This window comes from Dipodomys spectabilis, unplaced genomic scaffold, assembly GCF_019054845.1.
Source record: "Dipodomys spectabilis isolate Male_0828 unplaced genomic scaffold, ASM1905484v1 ptg000082l, whole genome shotgun sequence".
In the NCBI taxonomy this organism is placed as follows: Eukaryota; Metazoa; Chordata; class Mammalia; order Rodentia; family Heteromyidae; genus Dipodomys; species Dipodomys spectabilis.
In genome coordinates, this window is record NW_024870759.1 from 4,039,903 (window position 1) to 4,063,698 (window position 23,796).

Here is a 23,796-nt window from a genome sequence, read left to right on the forward strand (position 1 = left end):
CAAGAAAAATAAGTGGGCTAAAGACTTAAAGAGAAACTTCTCTGAAGAGGAAAGAAGGATGGCCAATAGACACATGAAGAAATGCTCAACCTCCCTAGCCATAAAAGAAATGCAAATCAAAACAACACTTGGATACCACCTCACCCCAATTAGACTGCTATAATCAAGAACTCTAATAACAACAGATGCTGGAGGAGATGTGGACAGAAGGGAACCTTACTGCATCCTTGGTGGGAGTGTAAACTTGTTCAATCACTTTGGAAAGCAGTATGGAGGTTCTTCAAAAGACTCCACATAGAGCTCCCCTATGACCCAGCAATCCCACTTTTGGGCATTTACCCAAATGTTTACAAACAAGACCACACTAAAGCTACCAGCATGACTATGTTTATTGCAGCATTATTTACCATAGCTAAGATATGGAACTAACCCAGATGCCCCTCAGTAGATGAATGGATCAAGAAAATGTGGTATATATATACAATGGAATTCTATGCCTCCATCAGAAAGAATGGCATTGCCCCATTTGTTAGGAAATGGAAAGACTTGGACAAAATTCTTTTAAGTGAAGTAAGCCAGGCCCAAAGAAACATAGGTCCCATGGTTTCTCTTATTTACAATAACTAGTGTATGTCTGAGTCAAGCAGAAAAGGTCAGATAAGTTGATGTTAGGGAAATGAACCCTAAGATATGTATTCAAATGTTTTTTTTCTTTCATGCGATTGTTTCTAACACATTTATAAGATTATTTCTTTGTTGCTTTGTATGTCCCTACCCCACGATATAACCCCTGCTTTCACTGTATTTGATGTTGGTATAATTTGTGGAGGGGAAGGGAAAAAACAAATCGTTTAAATAGAGATACAGGTGGACCCATTGCAACAATGAGATGTACAAGTCGTTATGTTGAAAAATGAACTTTACAACTTTGGTGGGGGAGGGAGGATTGGGTGGGGGGCCAGGAGAGGATGGGAAAGGATGGGAAGGGGAAACAAAGGAGGAGGCTACAATGCTTGATAAGAAATGTACTCATTATCTTGCCCATGTAATTGTAACCCCTCTGTACAGTATTTTCACAAAAAAATAAAAAATAATAAAAAAAGAAAAAAGACCGCAGACATCTGGTCAATCAGCTTTATTTTTAATTACTCAAGTGTGTATTGACCTTTGTATTGAGACATCATGTGAGATTCAGAAGAAAAGCAAGACAACAGTTTCCTACTCTCAAAACAACTAAAATCAGATACACTATGCAGACTACAAGACATAAGGACATATACTGAATAGCATTTGAGCACAGGAAAGCCTTAGTATGGTGTGAATCCACAAAGGGACGCATCAGTGACTGTGGTAGGGGTGGAGAAAAGCAGTTGAGGACTGCATCCAGGAAGGAGGAAAAAGCACTGAACTTGTGTTTTACCCACCCAGATGCCAGTGTTTTATTGTATACTTTGGGTGTTGAATTTCTTCCCCCCTTGGTTTCAGTCTACTCAACTGTAAAATAAAGAACTCCAGTGGCTCACATCTATACTCCTAGGTACTCCAAGGAGGCTGAGGTCTGAGGATCATGATTCAAAACTAGCCTGGGTAGAGAAGTCCATGAGACTCATCTCCAATTAACCACCAGAAAACCAGAAGTAGAACTGTGATTCAAAGTGGTAGAGCACTAGAAACAGCTCAGGGACAGCACCTAGTCCCTGATTTCAAGCCTCACAACCAACCAAAAAAATATAAAAATAAAAATAAAAGGTGAGGTCCAGATGATGTCTAAGGTCTTCTGGCTATAACAATACAAAGCTCTACAGTCAAGTGTAGCAAAATCAGGGAGGTGAAGATATTGTATGTAGGAGGAAAGGACAAGCACAAGACCACAGGCATGTGAAAAAAGTCATGTGTGCAGCAAGGAGGGGGCAAGATTCTGAGGGCAGTGAACTTGGGAATGGCAAGGCAGGTAAGGGATGCTAACCAGGTACCAGCATGAAGTATCTCCTGTGTTCTGACCTATCCCCATGATCCCCCGACTTTACTCTGCATGCTTTATGACTTCCATGAATTTTATTGTAATTGTTTTCCCAGGCCCAAATCCCAAGTAGAGTACAAGAAGGGTATGGTTTCACATGGGTCTCCTTAGATGCGCAGAAGCAGCCCCTTTTTGTAGACCAGGAAGCCCAGAGCTGCTGCTGAAAAGATGGTGGAGAATCCTATCAGCCTCAGCAGGCCTGGCACAGAGGGCAAATGTCTCTCCAGGAAGGTAGTGGTGATAGGCAGTGCAGGGACATCCTAGGTTCAGAGAACATTTGTGTTAACATAGGATTTATGAGGATTATTCCAGAAAGTCTGTATTTCCCCTACTTCCCTTACAGAGACCCATTCTTCCCAACCTCTAGGCTATTAAACCTGACATTCCTTCAGTGAAATTGCTCTCCCCTCTTTTCCACTGGGTCCTTTACTTCATCTCAGCCATTTTGCAATCCCCCCTAGTCTGAGATGGCCCCTTCGTTTTACATTGTCCTTTGGTATGTTGTCTCTATTACACTTGAACTTTGGCAGGGGAGGGGGGCAGGGGGTATGTATCTTCCCCCACCTGTCCTGGAGCCCCAAGAGTGTGCTTCTGACTACAAAGCCAATTGTGGGCACACGTCTGTCACAAATATTTGTTGAGAAAATAAATGAAGGTTTTTTCCCAGCCCATAGTTCCATCTCCAGCAGAAGGTGGAGAAGGATGATTTTAGAGTGTCAGGGCTAGTCTCTGGCTGGTGTTCTAACACTTGAGCCACACCTCACTTCTGCTTTTTTGCTGGTTAAGTGTCTCACAGATTTAAGCTAGATTTGAACAGGGAGCCTCAGATCTCAGTCTTCTGAGTAGCTAGTATTACAACCATAAGCCAACCATGTGTGTCACTTTGATGTTTTAGACTCTTGTCTGCTACAGCAGCTTTTCACTCTATCTGTCTGCTGTGTACCTTTCCTTTTAGCCAGGGGAAATTTCCTGGGCTTTTATTACAAACATGATAAGCATATTGAGAATGGATTTTTAATCTAAATAAGTCCCAAGATTTATTCCATCCCTTTGCCTCACACAAGAGATAATGTAGTTTTCTTTTTCCCTCTACCTACTATTAAGATTCATCAAGTCAGATATTTATTCAACAGACATTCATTGAATATTTTAGGTGTGTGTGTGTGTGTGTTACTGAGGATGGGACCCAGGACATCAGACATGTCAAGACTCGGGCATGTTAAGAGAGCACTCTACCACTGAGCAACACCTTCAGACTCTACTGAGTTCAACCAAACCTCTCACCCCTGCCTTCACTCATAGCACCCATTTAAATAGTCACGGGTCAAATTACTTAAGGAAAGGGATGTGGAATTGATACAAGTGTATCCTTGCAAAACACTGATTTTGAGGAAAGATGTCTACATTTAAGAAATGTAACCTACCACAGACTCTGGTTCTGGCTGCCAGATTTCATCTTCTGGAATCTTGCCCATGGCATGCAAGATCTGAAATAAAACAGTATACCTCAGTGAGAAGCAACACAGGTCCTATCTTCTAATTTACTCTTTAAAGAAGGGAGTAAGTGACTGTCTCTTGGGATAGCCATCAAAAATAACAATACTTGACCTTTAAAAGACTCAAAAAGGTCTTTTAGCTATGGTACAAGAGGTTCTGACTATTGACCTCACTGTAAAGTTTGGAAAATGTGAACATGACTTAATAGGACAGGAGAACAGAGGGATTGCCAAGAGAGATAATCAATTCTGAGTCCTAATATAAACATGTTTGATCATACAATACAGACCCAAGCTATCTCTCAAGTATAATTTCATGTACTCTTTTATTTTAACCTTAGACGATACGTCAGATCTTTTTTTTCATTATTGCTGTTGGGTTAAAATGTTCCCTTCACCTCTAAATGCCATTATAATGGTGTCTCCTGAGTCTTTAGCTGAGGGTCCTGGGGAATTGTCATCCAGGATCTCAGATACTGTTAATCTGTTCAGGACCATGAGTAGTATTCTTCCCCAGAGCCCCTAACCTTGGGCCCTACCTCTCGAGCAGCCCTCTCTCCAGCCTCCACAGCCCCCTCCATGTAGCCACTCCAGTGTGTGGCAGTCTCAGTGCCCGCGAAGAAAATCTTGCCCACTGGCTGGCGCAGAACCCTAGGGATAAAAAGCAAAGTCATGCAGCTAGCAACCTGTCCCAAAAGGTCCATGGCTAGTCAGTTCCTTCAAGTTCAAAACTTTAAGGAGAACTCTGTCAACTGTGGAATAATGATCCACAGAGCTGGCTCCTCCAGCTCGTGTGTGATTTTTGTTTTCCAATAAAAGTTTACTTACAAAAGCAAGTGGTAATGTGAATTTAACCAAAGACCATATATTGCTAAATTTTTGCTTTATACTATGATCTGATTGGATATACATTCATATAAAAGCATACATTCATGTCTTATACTTTATAAATGGAAATGGATCATTACCAAGTAGCCTTTTGAATAGCTATTATAAACCCAAATATCATATGAAATTGTTGCTAACATTAATTCTTCTCCAGCCCTATTCTGTATAAACTAAAAGATGACTAAAATGGCAATTAGTTGCATTGCATTTGAAAAAGGACAATCGGCAAAGTTACAGTTCTTTTCAGTTCTAATCAAAAACCAAGTAAAATTAGCCCAACAAAAGCTATAGTCCATTCCAGCCCCAATACTTCATAGATAAAGGACCTGACATTGATGGATTCCAATTATGTATTTGTTTCATCTGAATGAAGTATCAGCTCTGGACATGCTAAGATGTGTGCCCAATTCCCATCTATTTATTCTACTATTCAAATTGTATTTATTCACTTTTCATTGAGCTCTGTTTCCCCCACATCTCTCTCTCTCTCTCTCTCTCTCTCTCTCTCTCTCTCTCTCTCTCTCTCTCTCTCTCTCTCTCTCTTTTGTTGGTCGTGGGTCTTGAACTCTGGGCCTGAATGCTATCCCTGAGCTCTTCAGCTCAAGGCTAGCACTCTACCACCTGAGCCACAGTGCCACTTCCAGTTTTCTGGTGCTTGATTGGAGACAAGAGTCTCACGGACTTTACTGCCTTGACTGGCTTTGAACCGTGATCCTCAGATCTCAGCCTTCTGAGTAGCTAGGAGTACAGGCATGAGCCACGAGCACCCAGTTCCCCAATTTCTTAAAGAGGATGATCTAATAATGATTTCTAAGATTGTTTCCATCTATAACATTTTTAAGTTATATTTTTATTATCTTTATACTGTACAAAAAGTTGCTATTCAACAAAACAGTGTATGAATACAAGGCATCTTGATCAATGGCACCCCGTTTTTTGTTCTCCCCAATTCCTCTCAACCTTACCCCTGCTCTCAATTTTCTTAATTTTGTAGTTATGCATTGAGTTTTATGACTGTATTCTTCATTTTTCTACTCCTCACCCCTTGACCCCATACACACCCTATCTTTTGAGCACTCATTTCCTGGTAGTCATTTTTGTTGGACTGTGAGTTAGCCTAAGGATTTACACAGTTTAAATTCGCCACTGAAATGATCATAACTTTTTTTTGAAGCAGAGTCTCACTATATAACCCAGGCTGGCCTCAAACTCACAATCTACCTGACCCAGCCTTCTAAATGCTGGGATTATAGACATGCAACATTACATTTGGCTCTTTATCAGTAATATTGAACAAATTCATGAGTCTTATGGCTTTTTGCCAATAAGTACCCTAAGATTGAGCTTCACTGTATCAAATTGTAACAGTGTCCATTTTTTGGGTGCCAATTATTCATCAAGGTACCTTCATCTTCACCACACCAATTTTGCTCACCATGTTGCTGATAAGACTGTGTGGATATTGTGGACACTGTGATGCACCATCCAGGCCTCTTTAATAATGAAAGACTTATTCCAGGTGCTAGGAAGGTCACTGGAAGATGGCCTTTTGATGTTGGCTCCCTTTACTTTTGCCAATCCTGGGGCTTGAACTCAGGGCCTCCTTGGCACCTTCCCTAAGCTTCTTTTGCTCAAGGCTAGCACTCTACCACCTGAGCCACAGCACAACGTCTGGCTTTTTCTGCTTATGTGGTACTGAGGAACAGAACTCAGGGCTTCATGCATGGTAAGCAAGCACTCTACCACTAAGCCACCTCCCCAGCCTGTTGACCCTCTTTGAAGACTTCCCCTCACTGCAGCTAACAACCTCACCAATATCATACTTCTCTCCCAAGAGCAGGCACCTTCAGTGATAGATCATCATGGATCTATAAAGACCTGACCCCCTAAGCCCTATTTGAGACCACTCTTTTTTTTGCCAGTCCTGGGACTTGAACTCAGGAGCTGACCTTCTTTTGTTCAATGCTAGCACTCTACCACTTGAGCCACAGTGCCACTTCCAGCTTTTTCTGCTTATGTAGTATTGAAGAATAGAACCCAGGGCTTCATGCATGCTAGGCAAGCACTCTACCATATAAGCCACATTCTCAGCCTTTGAGACCACTCTTGAGACCACCATTCTAGTTCCAGGGCTCCTTAGGGAGCCAGATTCAGCCTTTACTGAGACTCTATCACCCTGTTAACATTTCCCTCTGAGCATTCTTACTTCCTTTCCCTCCCTTCCCAAACTGTTCATCCCAAGGATGATATATCATTTCAGATTCTGCTTACAGGAATCAAATCAGCACCAACGACAATCCTGTTTGCTCCCAGCATGGAGTGCCGTACTTGACATGAAAGTTTCCAACACAGTCCTTGGTAAACAGTTGGCACTAAGCATCTGGGTAAAAACAGTGATTGACGTACTCCACATTCAGCATATCTAACATTTGGCAATAGCCCATTAGCTTATCAGGTAGTACACTTTGGCCCCAGAATGTTCTCTTGGATGGCATTTTGCCATCTGCAGTAAGATAAGGAATGTGTTGAGCAAATCCATTATACTTCTTCTGAAAAGCAGGTTTTAATGTTTCATCTGTTTTTTTTTGGAGAGATGGATGACCACTCCCATTTACATACCCCATTTGCAGTGTACTCCCAAGCTCCTCTCACTCACTGTATATTTCCTGTTTTGTTGATATGGAGTTCTTGGCATTAAATTATTGCTTTGTGGATCACTTTGAATACCTCTGATCATTAACTCAGGCTTGTTATAGTCATGTAATACAATGAACTGGACATCAGTGACTTGCCCTTTGAGGGGGCCATTTGTATAGTGTATAATTATACCTCAATTAAGTAGTTAAAAAGTAACACTTGTTCTGACCCTATGTACTTATCATTGCCCACTGTATATATCTTGTGTTTTCTCATCAGTAAGTTAAGGAAAATGAGCTTGTCTACCATGGCAAATTTGGTTGTGGCAGTCAGAATGGAACCTAAGTCTCCTTACAGCCTGGCTAGAATTTATCTTGCTTTCCCAATGTTATGCCCATACTGGTGTGCCCAGGGCAGCAATGTCTAAGGACATTCTTCTAACAATGGAAGTAAACCCTTTGGTGTCTAAATTGTCCTTCTTGAGCAACCTTTATTGGTTTTAAGGATTGGGGTTTCTTCTTGCAGAGGGATGATGAATGAGAAGCAGTACCAGGGAGCAGATTTATAATAACTCCATTCTCAAGAGTCCTGAAACCCTGAAAAGCCATAGTGAAATTTGAGATCTATCTATCTCTCTCTCTCTCCTCTCTCTCTCACTCTTTCACTCTTTGTTTTCCTCCTCCTCTTCTTCTACCTCCTCCTCCTTCTTCTTCTTCTTCTCCTTCTTCTTCTCCTCCTCCTCCCTTCTTTCCCCCTTTCTCTCTTTCTTTCTTTCTTCCTTCCTTTCTTTCTTTCTTTCTTTCTTTCTTTCTTTCTTTCTTTCTTTCTTTCTTTCTTTCTTTCTTTCTTTCTTTCTTTTTCTTTTTTTCTTTTCTTTCTTTCTCTCTTTACTTTCTTCTTTCTTTCCTTTTCTTTTACCATAAACCAGAGAGAAAAGCCACATCACAAGAACCTATTGAGGGTTTGGATTTTGGATCAAGGTATACATTTACTCTACCTTCCATACTGTGTCATGATCCCAGGTGGGAAATACGTGGTGTAGCAGCCCCCAGAATACTGTTCCTCACACCAGTTCTTCTCCTCATAATGCACTGGCTGCAAAACAAAGGGACAAAAGTCTAAGGGAGAGGCAAAGAAAGATTCCTAGTGAAGAATAAATCATAGTCCAGTATATTTTATAGACTGAGCAGTAAAGTCAGAAAGATTTCATCTAAAATAACCAGCAAAAAGCAGAGCTAGAGGCATGGCTCAAGGGGTAGAATACCAGCTGTGAGCCCTAAACCTCAGTACTTCCCCATTGACTTTAGTATGTATTTCATATAGTGTCATGAACTTTTGCCTAGGCAAGTCTCAGATCCTTATCCTACCTCCAAGGATCTGGGATCTGGGATTATAGGTATGACCCACCACATTCAGCTTGTTGGTTTTTTCCCCCCAGGCTACTGTCAAAAGTTCTAAGAAACTCTGCTGGTTGCTGGACATTATCAACTAGTCTTCCTTTGATCCCTAAGTTTCAAGGAAAGACAAGGCAGGGAAGGGGTCATCCAGGAGGGAAAGATCAGGTCATTCCTGTTTTAACCAGCCGTGGATAGATTGAGTGGTATTTTATGTACAAAAATGAGACATTTATCTTTGATGTGTCTGTGTACACAGCAGTCCTAGGGCTTGAACTCAGGGCATGGGCACTGTCTCTGAGTTTCTTTTGCTCAAAGCTACCACTTACCACTAGACCTACAACTTTACTTCCAACTTTTGGGGGAAGTTAATTGGAGACAATAGTCTCACAGATTTTCCTGCCAAGACTGGTTTCGAACCATAATCCTCAGATCTCAGCTTCCTTCCCAGTAGCTAGGATTACAGCCATGAGGCACCAGTGCCCACCTGAGATTCTCATCTTGGATGCCAGGATCTAGGAATCTCCCATGGATAGCAGATGCACCCTCTTTTTTACTCCTTGATAGAACTAGAAGCAGAGTGTCTCAATGTCCAGCTCCAAGTAGAGCTCTGAAATCAAGGGCCAGAGTAGCATCACAGCATGGCGCAGTGTGACTGACCTGCCCTGGCTCCAGAATAACCAGTGCCTGCCCTGTGCAGATGCTATGAGTCTAGCAGCAAAAACCTGAGCATAAGGCCCTGTGTGCACAAACATACCTGATCCCACCACACCTTCAGGCAGCACAAGATCTATCTTCCCGCCTGGGAAAAAGTCAAGAAGTGCCTTACCTGTAGAGCTTCTTCTGAGCCTAGAACTTTGGCATAGAGCTCACAAAGCTTCTTTAACCTAGGGGAAAAAAATGAGAAGAGTGGAGATGATGGAAAGAAAGGAAAGAAAGAAAAAGTGAAATGTGAAATATACCTATTCCCTTCCAACTCTACTACAAAGTCATAGTAATCAAAACAGCTTGGTACTGGCACAAGAACAGACGTGCAGACCAATAGAATAGAGCTGAAGGCCCAGAAATGAATCCACAGACCTATAGCTACCTGATCTTGGATAAGGGAGCTAAAAAAATAGAATGGAAGAAAAGAAGCCTCTTCATTAAATGGTGCTTTCAACATTGGATAAATACCTGTAGAAAACTAAAGCTACATCCTTATATATCACTCTACACCAGAATTAATAAGTGGGCTAAAGACTTAGAGACTTCTCTGAAGAGGAAATAAGAATGACCAATAGACACATGAAGAAATGCTCAACCTCTCTAGCCATAAAAGAAATGCAAATCAAAACAACATTGAGATTCCACCTCACCCCAGTTAGAATGGCTAGAACCAATAAATCTAACAACAGATGCTGGAAGGGATGTGGCCAAAAGGGAACCCTACTGCATTGTTGGTGGGAGTGTAAACTTGTTCAACCACTCTGGAAAGCAGTATGGAGGTTCCTCAAAAGACTCAACATAGGGGCTGGGAAGGTGATCAGTTGTAGAGCGCTTGCCTTGCATGAATGAGGCCCTGGGTTCGATTCCTCAGCACCACATAAGCAGAAAAAAAAGCCGAAAGTGGCGCTGTGGCTCAAGTGGTAGAGTGCTAGCCTTGAGCTGAAGAGCTGAGGGACAGCGCCCAGGCCCAGAGTTCAGGCCCACGACCGGACCCCCCCCCAAAAAACGACTCAACACAGAGGTCTACTATGACCAAGCAAACCCACTTTGGGGCATTTACCCAAATGATCACAAAGAAGGCCATGCTAAAGCTACCAGCACAACTATGTTTATCAAAGCATTATTCACCATAGCTAAGATATGGAACCAACCCAGATGCCCCTCAGTAAATGAATGGATCAAGAAAATGTGATATATATATATATATATATATGTGTGTGTGTGTGTGTGTGTGTGTGTGTGTGTGTGTCTGTGTGTGTCTGTGTGTGTCTGTGTGTGTGTATACATATATATACACACATATATGTATATACATATACATATATATATATATGTATATACATATACATATATATATATATATATATATGCCTCCATCAGAAAGAATGACACCATCCCATTTGTTAGGAAATGGAAAGACTTGGAAGAAATTATATTAAGTGAAGTTAAGCCAGACCCAAAAAAACATAGGTCCCATGGTTTCCCTTATTTGCAATAACTAGTATAAGTTTAGGACAAGAAGAAAAGGTAAAAAACTATGTACATATGACCATATACGATGATGCTAAGCGAATTGAACCCCAAGATAGGAACACAAAGGGTTTGTTGTTTTTAATGTACTTATAATGAGGTATGTGATTTTTGGGTTTCTTTATGTTCTTCCCCCATGGTGTAACTCCTGTTTTTACTGTATTTGATTCCGGTGCCCTGCATCTTGTATATACATTTTTCTAATTTGGGGAGGAGAAGGGAAATAAATTCTGAAATAAGGATACAGGTTGACCTATTGTAACAGTGAGATGTACAAAACACTACATTGAAAACGAACTTTACAATGTCAGGGGTGGGGGGAGGGAGGACTTGGGAAGGAGGGGAGGGAAGGAATGATGGAGGAAACAAAGGAGGAGGTAACAATGCTCAATAGGAAATGAACTCATTACATTACTCATGAAACTGTAATACTTCTGTACAGTATCTTTACAATAATATAAATATATATATAAAGGAAGAAAGAAAGAAAGAAAAGAAAGAGAGAGAGAGAGACGGAGGGAGGGAGAGAGGGAGGGGGGAAGGAAGGAAAGAAAGAAAGAAAGAAAGAAAGAAAGAAAGAAAGAAAGAAAGAAAGAAAGAAAGAAAGAAAGAAAGAAAGAAAGAAAGAAAGAAAGAAAGAAAGAAAGAATCATCTGTGTTGATACAAACCTTCTGAATGATTCTCAGATTTGAGAAACCGTGATATAAATTTCCAAACCCAATCATTGGACTAAAAAAAATGAGCAATAAATTTGTAGCTGTAAAGTCTATTTGGGGTATTAGATGATAACAATTATAGTCAAATAAGATGTGTCAATTAGCTGTAATCCTCGCTAATCAGGAGGCTGAGATCTGTGGATCATGGTTCAAAGCCAGCCCAGACAGGAAAGTCCATGAGACTCTTATCTCCACTTAACCAACAGAAAACCAGAAGTGGTGCTGTGGCTCAAGTGGTAGAGCACTCACCTTGAGCTGAAGAGGTCAGGGACAGAACCCAGGCTAGAGTTCAAGCCCCTCGACTGACCAAAAAAAAAAAGTCAATTACTCAATTAAGGTAAGATTAGACAACTCTATTTCAATAAATATATACTGTTATTTCAAGTCTCTTTTCATAGAATAGTAATAATAAAGGGAATATTGAATATCTATCTATATATATTAAAATATAATCTTACTGTTATTATTAAGATGTTATGCAGAGGGTTTACCATTTCACAATTCAGGTAATGTGTGCATTTCTTTTTTTGGACAAAGTTACTCCTTCTTTTGCTTTCCCCCAGATTCTTCCTGCAGTTCCTGCCCACAAGTTTGAATATATACACACACACATATGTACAATAGTACAATATATATGTCTGTGTGTGTATAGAGAGAGAGTATTATTGTTATTATTAGCATGCTTTAAATCCAGAAACTCAGGAACTCACTCTCCCCTGACCCCGTGTGTGTGTGTGTGTGTGTGTGTGTGTGTGTGTGTGTGTGTGTGTGTGTGTGTGTGTGTAATGTTAGTCCAGGGCTTGACCTCATGATCTTGGAATCTTGTTGAGCTTGCTTGCTCAACTGGGGTTCTACTATTTGAGTCATGTCTCTAGTCCAGCATTTTACTGATTAATTACAGATGAAGTCTTACAAACTTTCTTTTTGGGATTGCTTTGAACTGAGACCCTCCAGATCTCAGATTTCTCAGAAGCTGGGAGTACAGGCATAAGCTACCACGTCCCAGCTGCAGGAACTCTTTCTACTAAAAATATTTGAAATAACTGCCTAACAGGCACATGACCATGAGTTCAAACCTCAATACCATCAAAACATGCCTGATTTTTTCTTCTCCTCGCTATAACAACCTCTTTACATAAATGAAATAACTTGACATAGCAGAAGAACAATTAGGCAGAGTTGTGAAATAAAATTTAAATTTAGATATAGAAGCAAACACATAAGGAGATTTTGAATTCTCAAAATTGATCACTTTAAATTACATTCAACAAAAAGGTACTTCATAAAAGAACATATAATTTTTTTAGTATAAAAAAGCCCATTTGGGGATTGCATGAAGTTACAGAGCTTCTGCATGGCAAAGGACATAGCTAGCAAGATCAATAGAAAGCCTACGGATTGGGAGAAGGTCTTCACTAGCCATACAACGGGCAAGGGTCTCATATCTAAAATATACCTGGAACTCAAAAAATTAAATCCCCCAACAACAAATCCTCAAAGAAACAACTGCCCAATAAATAAATGGGATAAAGACTTAAAGAGAAACTTCTCTGAAGAAGAAAGAAGGATGGCCAATAGACACATGAAGAAATGCTCAACCTCCCTAGCCATAAAAGAAATGCAAATCAAAACAACATTGAGATACCACCTCACCCCAGTTAGAATGGCAAAAATCAAGAACTCTAATAACAACAGGTGCTGGAGGGGATGTGGACAGAAGGGAACCTTACTTCATTGTTGGTGGGAGTGTAAACTTATTCAACCACTTTGGAAAGTAGTATGGAGGTTCCTCAAAAGACTCCACATAGAGCTCCCCTATTATCCAGCAATCCCACTTTTGGGCATTTACCCAAATGTTTACAAACAAGACCACACTAAAGCTACCAGCACAACTGTGTTTATTGCAGCATTATTTACCATAGCTAAGATATGGAACTAACCCAGATGCCCCTCAGTAGATGAATGGATCAAGAAAATGTGGTATATATACACAATGGAATTCTATGCCTCCATCAGAAAGAATGACATTGCCCCATTTGTTAGGAAATGGAAAGACTTGGACAAAATTCTATTAAGTGAAGTAAGCCAGGCCCAAAGAAACACAGGTCCCATGGTCTCCCTTATCTGCAATATCTAGTATGAGTCAAGCAGAAAAGGTCAGATAAGGTGATGTTAGGAAAATGAACCCTACGATATGTATTTAAATGTTTTTTTTTCTTTCATACATTTGTTTCTAACGCATTTATAAGATTATTTCTTTGTTACTTTGTATGTCCCTCCCCCACAGTATAACCCCTGTTTTCACTGTATTTGATGTCGATATAATTTGTGGAGGGGAAGGGGAAAAACAAGTCGTTTAAATAAGGATACAGGTGGACCTGTTGTAACAATGAGAAGTACAAGTTGTCATGTGGAAAATGAACTTTACAACTTTGGTGGGGGAGGGGGGGAGGATTGGGTGGGGGGTGGGGGGAGGCTGGGAAGGGATGTGAAGGGTAAACAAAGGAGGAGGCTGCAATGCTTGATAAGAAATGTACTCACTATCTTGCCCATGTAATTGTAACCCCTCTGCACAGTATTTTCACAATAAAAAATAAAAAAGAAAGATGGGAAATAAATGTAAATATTGGGGAAAAAAGAGCCCATTTGCTCTAAGCACTGGAGATCCAGCAATGGACCAAGCATTTGAGGACCAAGCATTCCTAACCTTTGTGATTTTTTTTATCATAGCCAAACATCTTTAGCTGTGCGTTCTGAGCAAATGTTCATATTCCAGGCCACATGTGGTGGTGGCAGTGGTCAAGGAAGATCATATCTGATAGAAGGGAGAACATATACCATAACACCCTTTAGGGCTCTTAGTTTATAAGGATTCAGTAGTGATGTGGAAATATAGAACTGGCAGTATAAATTAATACTATTTGCCAGAAGAGATTGTCACTTCTATAGAAATCAGTCCTTCTGCAACTATAATCTCTAATTGCTATGCCTCACCCATGTGCTGCTCACTGACTCAGTAATTTGTTTACCTGCTTATCTCCTGCACAAGTCAGTTTTTAGTGTCTGGGATAAATCCATTCCCACTGTCTCTGCATTCTTAACATGGTATCATTTGTACAATAAAGTCAATAAATATTAACGAATACTTGTTTGCTCAGTTATCAGCCTTGCACCTTTATAGGAGACTCATAATTAATTTAACAGACATAGAAGGTGCAGTGCATGTTTTTGTAGGCATTTGGCAAGCTCAGAACTAAACAAAATTGTGAGGCAAGCAAGTAGGCTAAGAAGAAAGTAAGAAAGCAAGGAAGGAAGGAGAAAGGAAGGAAGGTAGGAGGTATGGAATAAAGGAAGGTAGGAAGGAAGGAGAGATGGAGGATGAGAGGGATAGAAGTAGGGAGAAAGGAAAGAAGAGGAGGGAGGAAGGAAAAAAGAAATGGAAAAGGAGGGAGAGGAGGAAGTAAGAGAACAAAGGAAGGTAGGAAAGGAAGGAAGGAAGGAAGGAAGGAGAGAAGGAAGGAGAATGGGGTGGATAGAAGGAGGGAGGGAGTGAAGGAAGGAAGAAATGAAGGAAAAGGAGGGAAGGAGAGAAGGAAGGAAGGAAGGAAAGAAGGAAGGAAGGAAGGAAGGAAGGAAGGAAGGAAGGAAGGAAGGAAGGAAGGAAGGAAGGAAGGAAGGAAGGAAGGAAATGAGGGAGAGAAGGGGAGAGGGAAGGGAGAGGAAGCACTTTTTGGTTACCTTTCTTCCTTGGTTAAGCGGGCCAGTTTTCGGGCTTTGTGAGCAAGGATAAATCTAAAACACACAAAAGAGAAAAGGGGAAGAAATTAATGTTTTCTTTTCATCCTGCTCTCATTTCTATAGCTACTCAGCTGCCCAGTGTACAATGTTAAAAATTAGCCAGAAGAAGTAATTTCTACATTAGCTTATTTTTTTTTTTGTCGGTTGTGGGGCCTGGGCACCGTCCCTCAGCTCTTCTGCTCAAGGCTAGCACTCTACCACTTGAGCCACAGCTCCACTTCCTGCTTTTTCTGCATATGTGGGGCTGAGGAATCGAACCCAGAGCCCCATGCATGCGAGGCAAGCAATCTACCACTACACCACCTTCCAATCCTCCACTTTTACCATTTCCATGTTGCCCTCCTGACACTGAAGAACACCTCTGGCTTTGGGGACTCAAGGGACTGTTTACTATAGGCCTGGCTATGATTCCTGTTGTGATAACAACATGACTTATTCTCTTCCCCTCATCAGGCTGGTAGCTGATATAAAGGAGCCCTGGGTCTCAATGCCAAGGAAGGCTGCATCTGAGCTCCCATTCCATTTGGTCCTTTCTCATTGGATCTGCCTTCTCTGGTCATCTCCTGAGCTTTCTTCTTCTCATTTCTGATGAATTTCTAGCCCCATGATGTTTTTCAACTTCCTGTTGTTTTCTTGGTTTATTTTTTAATTTAAAAAATTGCCTGTAATGGATGGGGCTTGAACTCAGGGCCTTGGCACCATCCCTGAGCTTTTGTCACTCAAGGCTGGCACCTTACCACTTGAGACACACCTCTACTTCTAGATTTTTGCTGGTAAGTTGGAAATAAGTCTTACAGAATTTCCTGGCTAGGCTGGATTTGAACCAAGATCCTCAGATCTGTCTCCTAAGTAGCTAAGATTACAGATGTAAGCCCCTGGTGCCTAGCCTCTTGGTTTATTTATTTATTTATTTATTTTTGCCAGTCATGGGGCCTGAACTCTGGGCCTGGGCGCTATCCCTCGGCTCTTCAGCTCAAGGCGAGCGCTTTACCACTGGATCCACAGCGCCACTTCCGGCTTTTTTTTTCTTCTGTTTATGTGGTGCTGAGGAATCGAACCCAGGGCCTCATGCTTGCAAGGCATGTACTCTACCACTGAGCTACCTTCCCAGCCCAGCCTCTTGGTTTATTATGAGATAAACACACACATGTCCTAGTGATCATCTTAGTTTTAGCTTCTCCAGCATCTTTTGGGGTCAGTACTGGCCCTCAAGACATCCTCCATCTGTTCAGTTCTTTCCTGCCAAGGTGTGGATAAAGCTGGACTTGGTTTCTTCCTGTGAATCTTAGAAAATATCAGTATTGCACATAAATCATTCTATGATTTGGAATATTTATCCCTACTAAAACTCATGATGCAATTCAATTCCCAATGTGGTGGTATTGAGAGGTGGTGGGACCTTTAAGAGACATATAGGGTTTGGAGGGATCTGTCCATGTGGAAGGATTTAATATACTAAAAGCAACTGTGGAGTGTCTCTTGCTAGTATGGGTTGTTACAGAGCTGGTTTGGCTTTCTCTAGTTGCTCTCTTTTGTCCTCTCTTGCACATGATCACTTCTATTTTTCCACTATGCATGAAACAGCATGAGGCCCTGACCAGAAGCCAAGAAGATACTGGCATCATGAACTTAGACTTCCAAAATTGTGAGCTACAATTAACCTCTTTTCTTTATAAGTTAGTCTCAGGTACTATATTACAGCAACACAAAAAGACTAAGACAACACTGAATAGCCACATTACCTCTACAAGAAACTCTCTTAGGAAAACAACCTAAGAAAGTTCTTAGTATTGTGTTTCACCAAAGGAGGGTTCATCAAAATATATCTTCCCTAGAAATAAATATCAAGAAAAAACTGAAACAATTTTTTTTAATTTTAGGGAATTCTACTTGTTCTCTAGATAAAGACCTTGAGAAAAAGAAGCAATAAGAATGTTTCTTTGCTGTGATAAATATAGTTGTGCTGGTAGTTTTAGTATGGTCTTGTTTGTGATCATTCGGGTAAATGCCCAAAAGTGGGATTGCTGGGGCAAAGGGAAGCTCTATGTGGAGTATTTTGAGGAATCTCCATACTACTTTACAAAGTGGTTGAACAAGTTTACACTCCCACCAACAAAGCAGTGGGGTTCCCTTCTGTCCACATCCCCTCCAGCATCTGTTGTTATTAGAGTTCTAGATTCCAGCCATTCTAACTGCGGTGAGGTGGAATCTCAATGTTGTTTGGATTTGCATTTCTTTTATGGCTAGAGAGGTTGAGCATTTCTTCATGTGTCTATTGGCCATCCTTCTTTCCTCTTCAGAGAAGTTTCTCTTTAAGTCTTTAGCTCACTTATTTATTGGGCAGTAGTTTCTTTGAGGATTTATTGTTGGGGGATTTATTATTTACCATACCTAAGATATGGAACCAACCCAGATGCCCCTCAGTAGATGAATGGATCAAGAAAATGTGGTACATATATACAATGGAATTCTATGCCTCCATCAGAAAGAATGGCATTGCCCGATTTGTTAGGAAATGGAAAGACTTGGGACAAAATTCTATTAAGTGAAGTAAGCCAGGCCCAAAGAAACATAAGTCCCATGGTTTCCTTACTTGCAATAACTAGTATATGTCTAGGACAAGCAGAAAAGGTCAGATAAGATGATGTTAAGTCATGATTTTTTCTTTCTTGCTATTGTTTCTAACATATTTATAAGGTACCATGTGATTTTTTTTTGTTGCTTTGTATGTCCCTCCCCTATGGTATAACCCCTGTTTTCACTGTATTTGATGTTGGTATAATTTGGGGAAGGGAAGGGAAAAAATTATTAAATAGGGATACAGGTTGGTCCATTGCAACAATGAGATGTACAAGATGCTATGTCAAAAAACGAACTTTACAATTTAGGTGGGAGGCAGGGAGGAGTATAGTTGAGGAGGTGGGAGGGATGGGATGGTAGGAGAAAAACAAAAGAGGAGGCAACAATGCTTGACAAGAAATGTACTCATTAGCATAAGGGTTTGAGAAGTATTCCCTTATAATGTTCTGAATCTTGTTTGTTTCTTTGGTGATGTTTCCATTCTCAGCTCTGAGTTTATTTATTTGGGTGGGTTCTCTTCTTTTTTCTGGTAAGATTTGCTAAGGATCTATCAATTTTGTTAATTTTTTTGAAGAACCAACTCTTTGTTTTGTTGATTCTTTCTATGGTTCTTTTTTATGGGGGGGGGGGGTCCGGTCATGGGCCTGAACTCTGGGCCTGGGTGCTATCCCTCAGCTCTTCAGCTCAAGGTTAGCACTCTACCACTTGAGCCACAGCGTCACTTCTGGCTTTTTTCTTTTTGCTTATGTGGTGCTGAGGAATCGAACCCAGGGCCTCAGGCATGCAAGGCAAGCGCTCTACCACTGAGCCACCTTCCCAGTCTCTATGGTTCTTTTGGATTCTAATTAGTTTAATTCTGATTTAATTTTAATTATTTCTTTCTGTCTACTGGATTGGGGTTTATCTTGCTGCTCTTTTTCAAGGAGGTTCAGCCAGGCCCAAAGAAACATAGGTCCCATGGTTTCCCTCATTTGTAACAACTAGTATATGTCTGAGACAAGCAGAAATGGTCAGACAAGTTGATGTTAAGTGAAATGAACCCCAAGATAAGGACTCAAACGGTTTTTCTTTTTTGCTATTGTTTCTAACATATTTATAAGGTGATTTCTTTGTTGTTTTATATGTCCCTCCCCCACGGTATAACCCCTATTTTCACTGTATTTGATGTTGGTATAACTTGTGGAGGGGAAGGGAAAAAACAAATTGTTTAAATAGGGATACAGGTGGACCCATTGCAACAATGAGATGTACAAGATGTTATGTTGAAAAACGAACTTTACAACTTTGGTGCAGGAGGGGGGTGTGGCTGGGGGGATGGGGGGATGGGAAGGGATGGTAAGGGGAAACAAAGGAGGAGGCAATAATGCTTGATAAGAAATGTACTTATTACCTTGCTTATGTAACTGTAACCCTTCTGAATGGTATTTTCTCAATCGAAAAAAAAGGTTTCTTTGGCTGGATCTGGAAAGGACTATCACTGAATAAATTTATTTCACAAAGTTTGGGATGAAGTTAACAATGTTTCAGTATCTTGCCAACCATGAATACAGTCATTATGTCTTACCCCATTATAGCAGCACAGCTGCCATCAGGTTTGGTATCATCCAGGGTGTAGGCAATTGGTGCATCCTCTCCTTCGATGACCATGGTTCCACAGAAATCTTGGAGAAGGTTAAAATGGAGAAGTTTGTTTATCATCTTATCCCACTATCCTTGCAATGAAGCACTGTTTTCAATTGGAGAATCTCAAAGATTAATATTATAGAATGCCATCAAATATTATATTCTAAACTTATGATAGCAAACCAAAGGGATATTAAGAAGATTGAGTAGCCAATGTTTGTGGGGGGTGTGAGGGGGGAATCAAACCACATGAGCCTTTCTTTACCAACTATAGGGCCATGTGATACTGTCAATTTCAGTTAATGAAATCTATTTTTCCTTGCTGTTAATACTTGTATCCCATATTTCTTTATTCACAAGAAATCAGAATAAAAGAGATGATGTAACCTGGGCTTTGGTGGCTCAGGCTTGTAATTTTAGCTACTCAGGGGGTTGAGATCCAGATGATGGAAGTTCAAAGACAGCATGGGCAAAAAAGTCTGAGATTTCATTTCTAACTAATCAGCAAAAACTCAGGCTGGAAGCCTGAGTACCAACTGCAAGTGAAAAAGCCAAGTAATAGGCCCTGAATTTAAGCTTTAAATAATTTAAGCCTTAAGTAAGAGCATGATAAGTAAATAAGTAAACAACAAAATAATGTTCAGTGGAAATACTCATCCATTCTGCAAAATATAAAGTACTAGATGTTTGTGTTTTATGAAAATCCAGTTATACTGTTTAAATAAATTTTACAAACAGGATCTCAATATGTTGCCCCAAACTCCTGGCTGAAGTGACCTTGCTTCAACTTACCCGTAGCTGAGAGTACAAATGTACACTAATTACACCTGACTCTTGTTTTATTTAAAATATTTTTGACTGTCTGAAAATAGGGCAGAAAGAACATGGATAACCAAAATCCATAGAGTCTCAAACCTGCAACTCAAACATGACTTCTTAAGAATATTTCCTCTCAAGAATAATTAGGATGCATTTGGGGCATTTACCCAAATGATCACAAACAAGACCATACTAAAGCTTCCAGCACAACTATGTTTATTGCAGCATTATTTACTATAGCTAAGATATGGAGCCAACCCAGATGCCCCTCAGTAGATGAATGGATCAAGAAAATCTGGTATATATACAGAATGGAATTCTCTGCCTCCATCAGAAAGAATAATATTGCCCCATTTGTTAGGAAATGGAAAGACTTGGAAAAAATTACATTAAGTGAAGTAAGCCAGGCCCAAAGAAACATAGGGTCCCATGGTTTCCCTCATTTGCAACAACTAGTATATGTCTGAGACAAGCAGAAAAGGTCAAATAAGTTGATATTAGGTGAAATGAACCCCAAGATAGGGATTCAAACATTTTTTCTTTCTTGCTATTGTTTCTAACATATTTATAAGATGATTTCTTTGTTGCTTTGCATGCCCCTACCCCACTGTATAACCCCTGTTTTCACTGTATTTGATGTTGGTATAATTTGTGGAGGGGAAGGAAAAAACAAATTGTTTAAATAGGGATATAGGTGGACCCATTGCAACAATGAGATGTACAAGACATTATGTTGAAAAATGAACTTTACAACTTTGGTACGGGGGGGGGTGGGGGGGAGAAGAAGAGAGTGGGGGTGGGGGTGGGGAGATGGGAAGGGATGGGAAGGGGAAACAAAGGAGGAGGCAACAATGCTTGATTAATGTACTCATTATCTTGCCCATGTAATTGTAACCCCTCTGTATGGTATTTTCACAATAAAAAAAGGATAGCAACAAAGAAAAAAAAGAATAATTAGGATGCAGATAAAAGGAGAGGAAAGGTGAGCAAAAGCAATCATAATAGTCAGTGTACATATGTGAAAGTGGAATGAAGTAACTTGAGGGGATGGGTAGGCTTGGGGCAGATGGAGGGAGAATGATAAAAGGGGTGACATGGCTCAGGATGCACTGTATTCACAAACTGATAGGCTGTATTGAATCCCTTTTGTATAACGACTTAAATATAATAAAAAATTAAGGACTGAGAAATTGGCTTAGTGGTAGAGTGCTTGCCTCGCATGCATGAAGCCCTGGGTTTGATTCCTCAGCACCACATAAGCAGGGGGGAAAAAGCCAGAAGTGGCACTGTGGCTCAAGTGGTAGAATGCTAGCCTTGAGCTGAAGAGCTGAGGGACAGTACCCAGGCCCAGAGTTCAGGCCCACAACCGGACCCAAAAAACAAAAAGTGCTTTCCCCTTCCCTCTCTTGAAGAAAATGCAGTTGTCCCCAACATCTGCAAGTTCTACACGTGTAGATTCAAAACAACTGTGAGTTGAAAATACTTGTCAAGAGGAAGACTGAGATTAAGACACATAAATGGTGGACCAAAGGGTGAACAAATGCAGCAATAATACTCACTAGACACTATGTTGAAAATGAACTCTACAGCTTGTGGGGAAGGAGGAGTCTGGAGGGAACAACTGGGAGAAAACAAGGGAAGGAATGACACTGTTCAAAAAGAAATGTCATTACTCGACTTATGTAACTGTAACTCCTCTGTACATAACTTTTATAATATTTTTTTAGAAAGAGGAAGACTGAATACCCAATGTTTGTGAAGGACATGTGTTCCAAACACGTCCAGCCCATTTGCTAGTTGTGGTACCTTAAAGAGCACAGGAACAGCTATTGCCACAGCATTGACAGTGCATTAGCAGATATTCTGTCATCTAGAAATGACCTAAAGTGTATGAGGTGATATAGATAGGGTTTATGCAAATGCTATACCATTTTATCTAAGGCACTTGAGCATCCAGGTTATTTGTTTTCCATGGGGGTCCTGGAACCAATCCAACCCCTCCATGGCTATGGGGGAGGCATGCTTTTATCTGTGATTTAACCAAGACTGTAACAGAGAAAGGGGTGAAAATGTCAAGCTAGAATGTAAAATGCTCTAATAATATCCTGCTGCAGTATACGCCTCCTCTTGTTCCACTTTTACTTGCAAATGTAAGGTTGTTTAAACAAAATTGTGGTGGAAGACTCTGGAACAAATGTTATGGAGCAAAGCTAATGAGATGATCTCAAAATGGGAAAAACTTTGGAGGCACACAGCTCCCTATCCTTTGTGTGTACTTGTGTATGAGCAGACACACCAGAGGCTTAAATCACCCATATGGCTTCTCCCATATCCCTCCTCAGCATGTTCCTGAGAGAATCAATGCCCCAGACACTTGCATGCCTCTCAGGTGAGAAGAGACTAAAGAAGAAATGTGTCATGTCTATTAAACAAAGAAGCAAACAACAAACGAACAACATATAGAACCTATGCCAGGCACTGGTGGTTCACACCTGTGATCCTAGCTACTCAAAAGGCTGAGATTTGAGGATCATGGTTCAAAGGTAGCTAGGACAGGAAAGTCCATAACACTCTTATCTCCAATTAACTACTAAAAAGCTGGAAGTGGAACTGTGGCTCAATGGTAGAGCCATTAGTCTTAAGCAAAAATGCTCAGGGATAATGCCCAGGCCCTTAGTTCAAGTTCTAGCTAGCACTGGCAGAAAAACAAGGTCAGGAATCACCTATTCTAAGCAGGCGAGGAAGAAGGGTGGGCTCATGCTGATTATGGAAGGCTCCATTGGCAGGATATGGAATGAGCCTCAGATGCCAGGTGGGCAGGGTGGAGGTACCATTTTCCGATAGAGGCCCCCTAGAGACGCTTCTTTCCCAGAGCAATGGTGGTCTCAGCCATGCAGATGCACTTGGAGAAACAGATTTTAAAAATGCCATAGCCAAGTCAGATGGGACCTTGCATCATTCTTGGAATTTCTATTGTGTCACTTAAGAGGTAAAGGCAAAGATAAAAGCAGATACAAGCAAGCAACCAGAAGGAACAAAAAAGACAATGATCATCAAATAGGGAAACCTCCCAATAAGCACTAAGGAACATCATGTGAGAGAACAGAAAAGATATTGTAGCTGTGGAAATTGATGAAGAGGGAGATTCAGAATAAGAGAATTTAACAGGAGCTTTCTATGCATAGTGTGTGGAAGAACAGTTGAGGGTAACTAAAGACAAAATAAGTAAAATATGAGAGATTGTCCCACCAAATATGAAAATATACAATACAGCTGTAATGACTAAAATAGTGTATAACTGCATAATATAAATCTATAGCTGGGCAGCGGTGGCTGTAATTGAGCTACACAGGAGGCTGAGATCTGAGGATTGTTGTTTGAAACTAGCCTAGACAGGAAAGTCTATGAGATACTCATCTCCAATAAACTACCAAAAAGCCAAAAAATGGAAGTGTGGCTCAAGTGGTAGAGCCCTAGCCTTGAGAAAAAAAGAAGCAGCTCAGGAAAAATAACAAAGCCTGGAGTTCAAGCCCCAGAATCAGCATGGCAAAAAATAATGCTGTTACAGCAGGGTATGTACACCAAA

The 23,796-nt window shown here is 40.6% G+C and overlaps 1 protein-coding gene across 1 annotated transcript in view; it reads right to left on the minus strand.

The window, feature by feature from the left end:
• Positions 1–1,681: 1,681 nt before the first annotated feature.
• Maob (monoamine oxidase B) overlaps positions 1,682–23,796 on the minus strand; it is a 116,801-nt gene continuing 94,686 nt past the window's right edge. Inside the window, exons 9-15 of the mRNA XM_042683653.1 lie at positions 19,333–19,429; positions 15,129–15,182; positions 9,265–9,322; positions 8,039–8,136; positions 4,056–4,167; positions 3,445–3,507; positions 1,682–2,280 (exon numbers count right to left, since the gene is read on the minus strand). Coding sequence (XP_042539587.1) covers positions 2,128–2,280; positions 3,445–3,507; positions 4,056–4,167; positions 8,039–8,136; positions 9,265–9,322; positions 15,129–15,182; positions 19,333–19,429 — 635 coding nt within the window. The 3' untranslated portion in view covers positions 1,682–2,127. The remainder of the gene's footprint in view (positions 2,281–3,444; positions 3,508–4,055; positions 4,168–8,038; positions 8,137–9,264; positions 9,323–15,128; positions 15,183–19,332; positions 19,430–23,796) is intronic.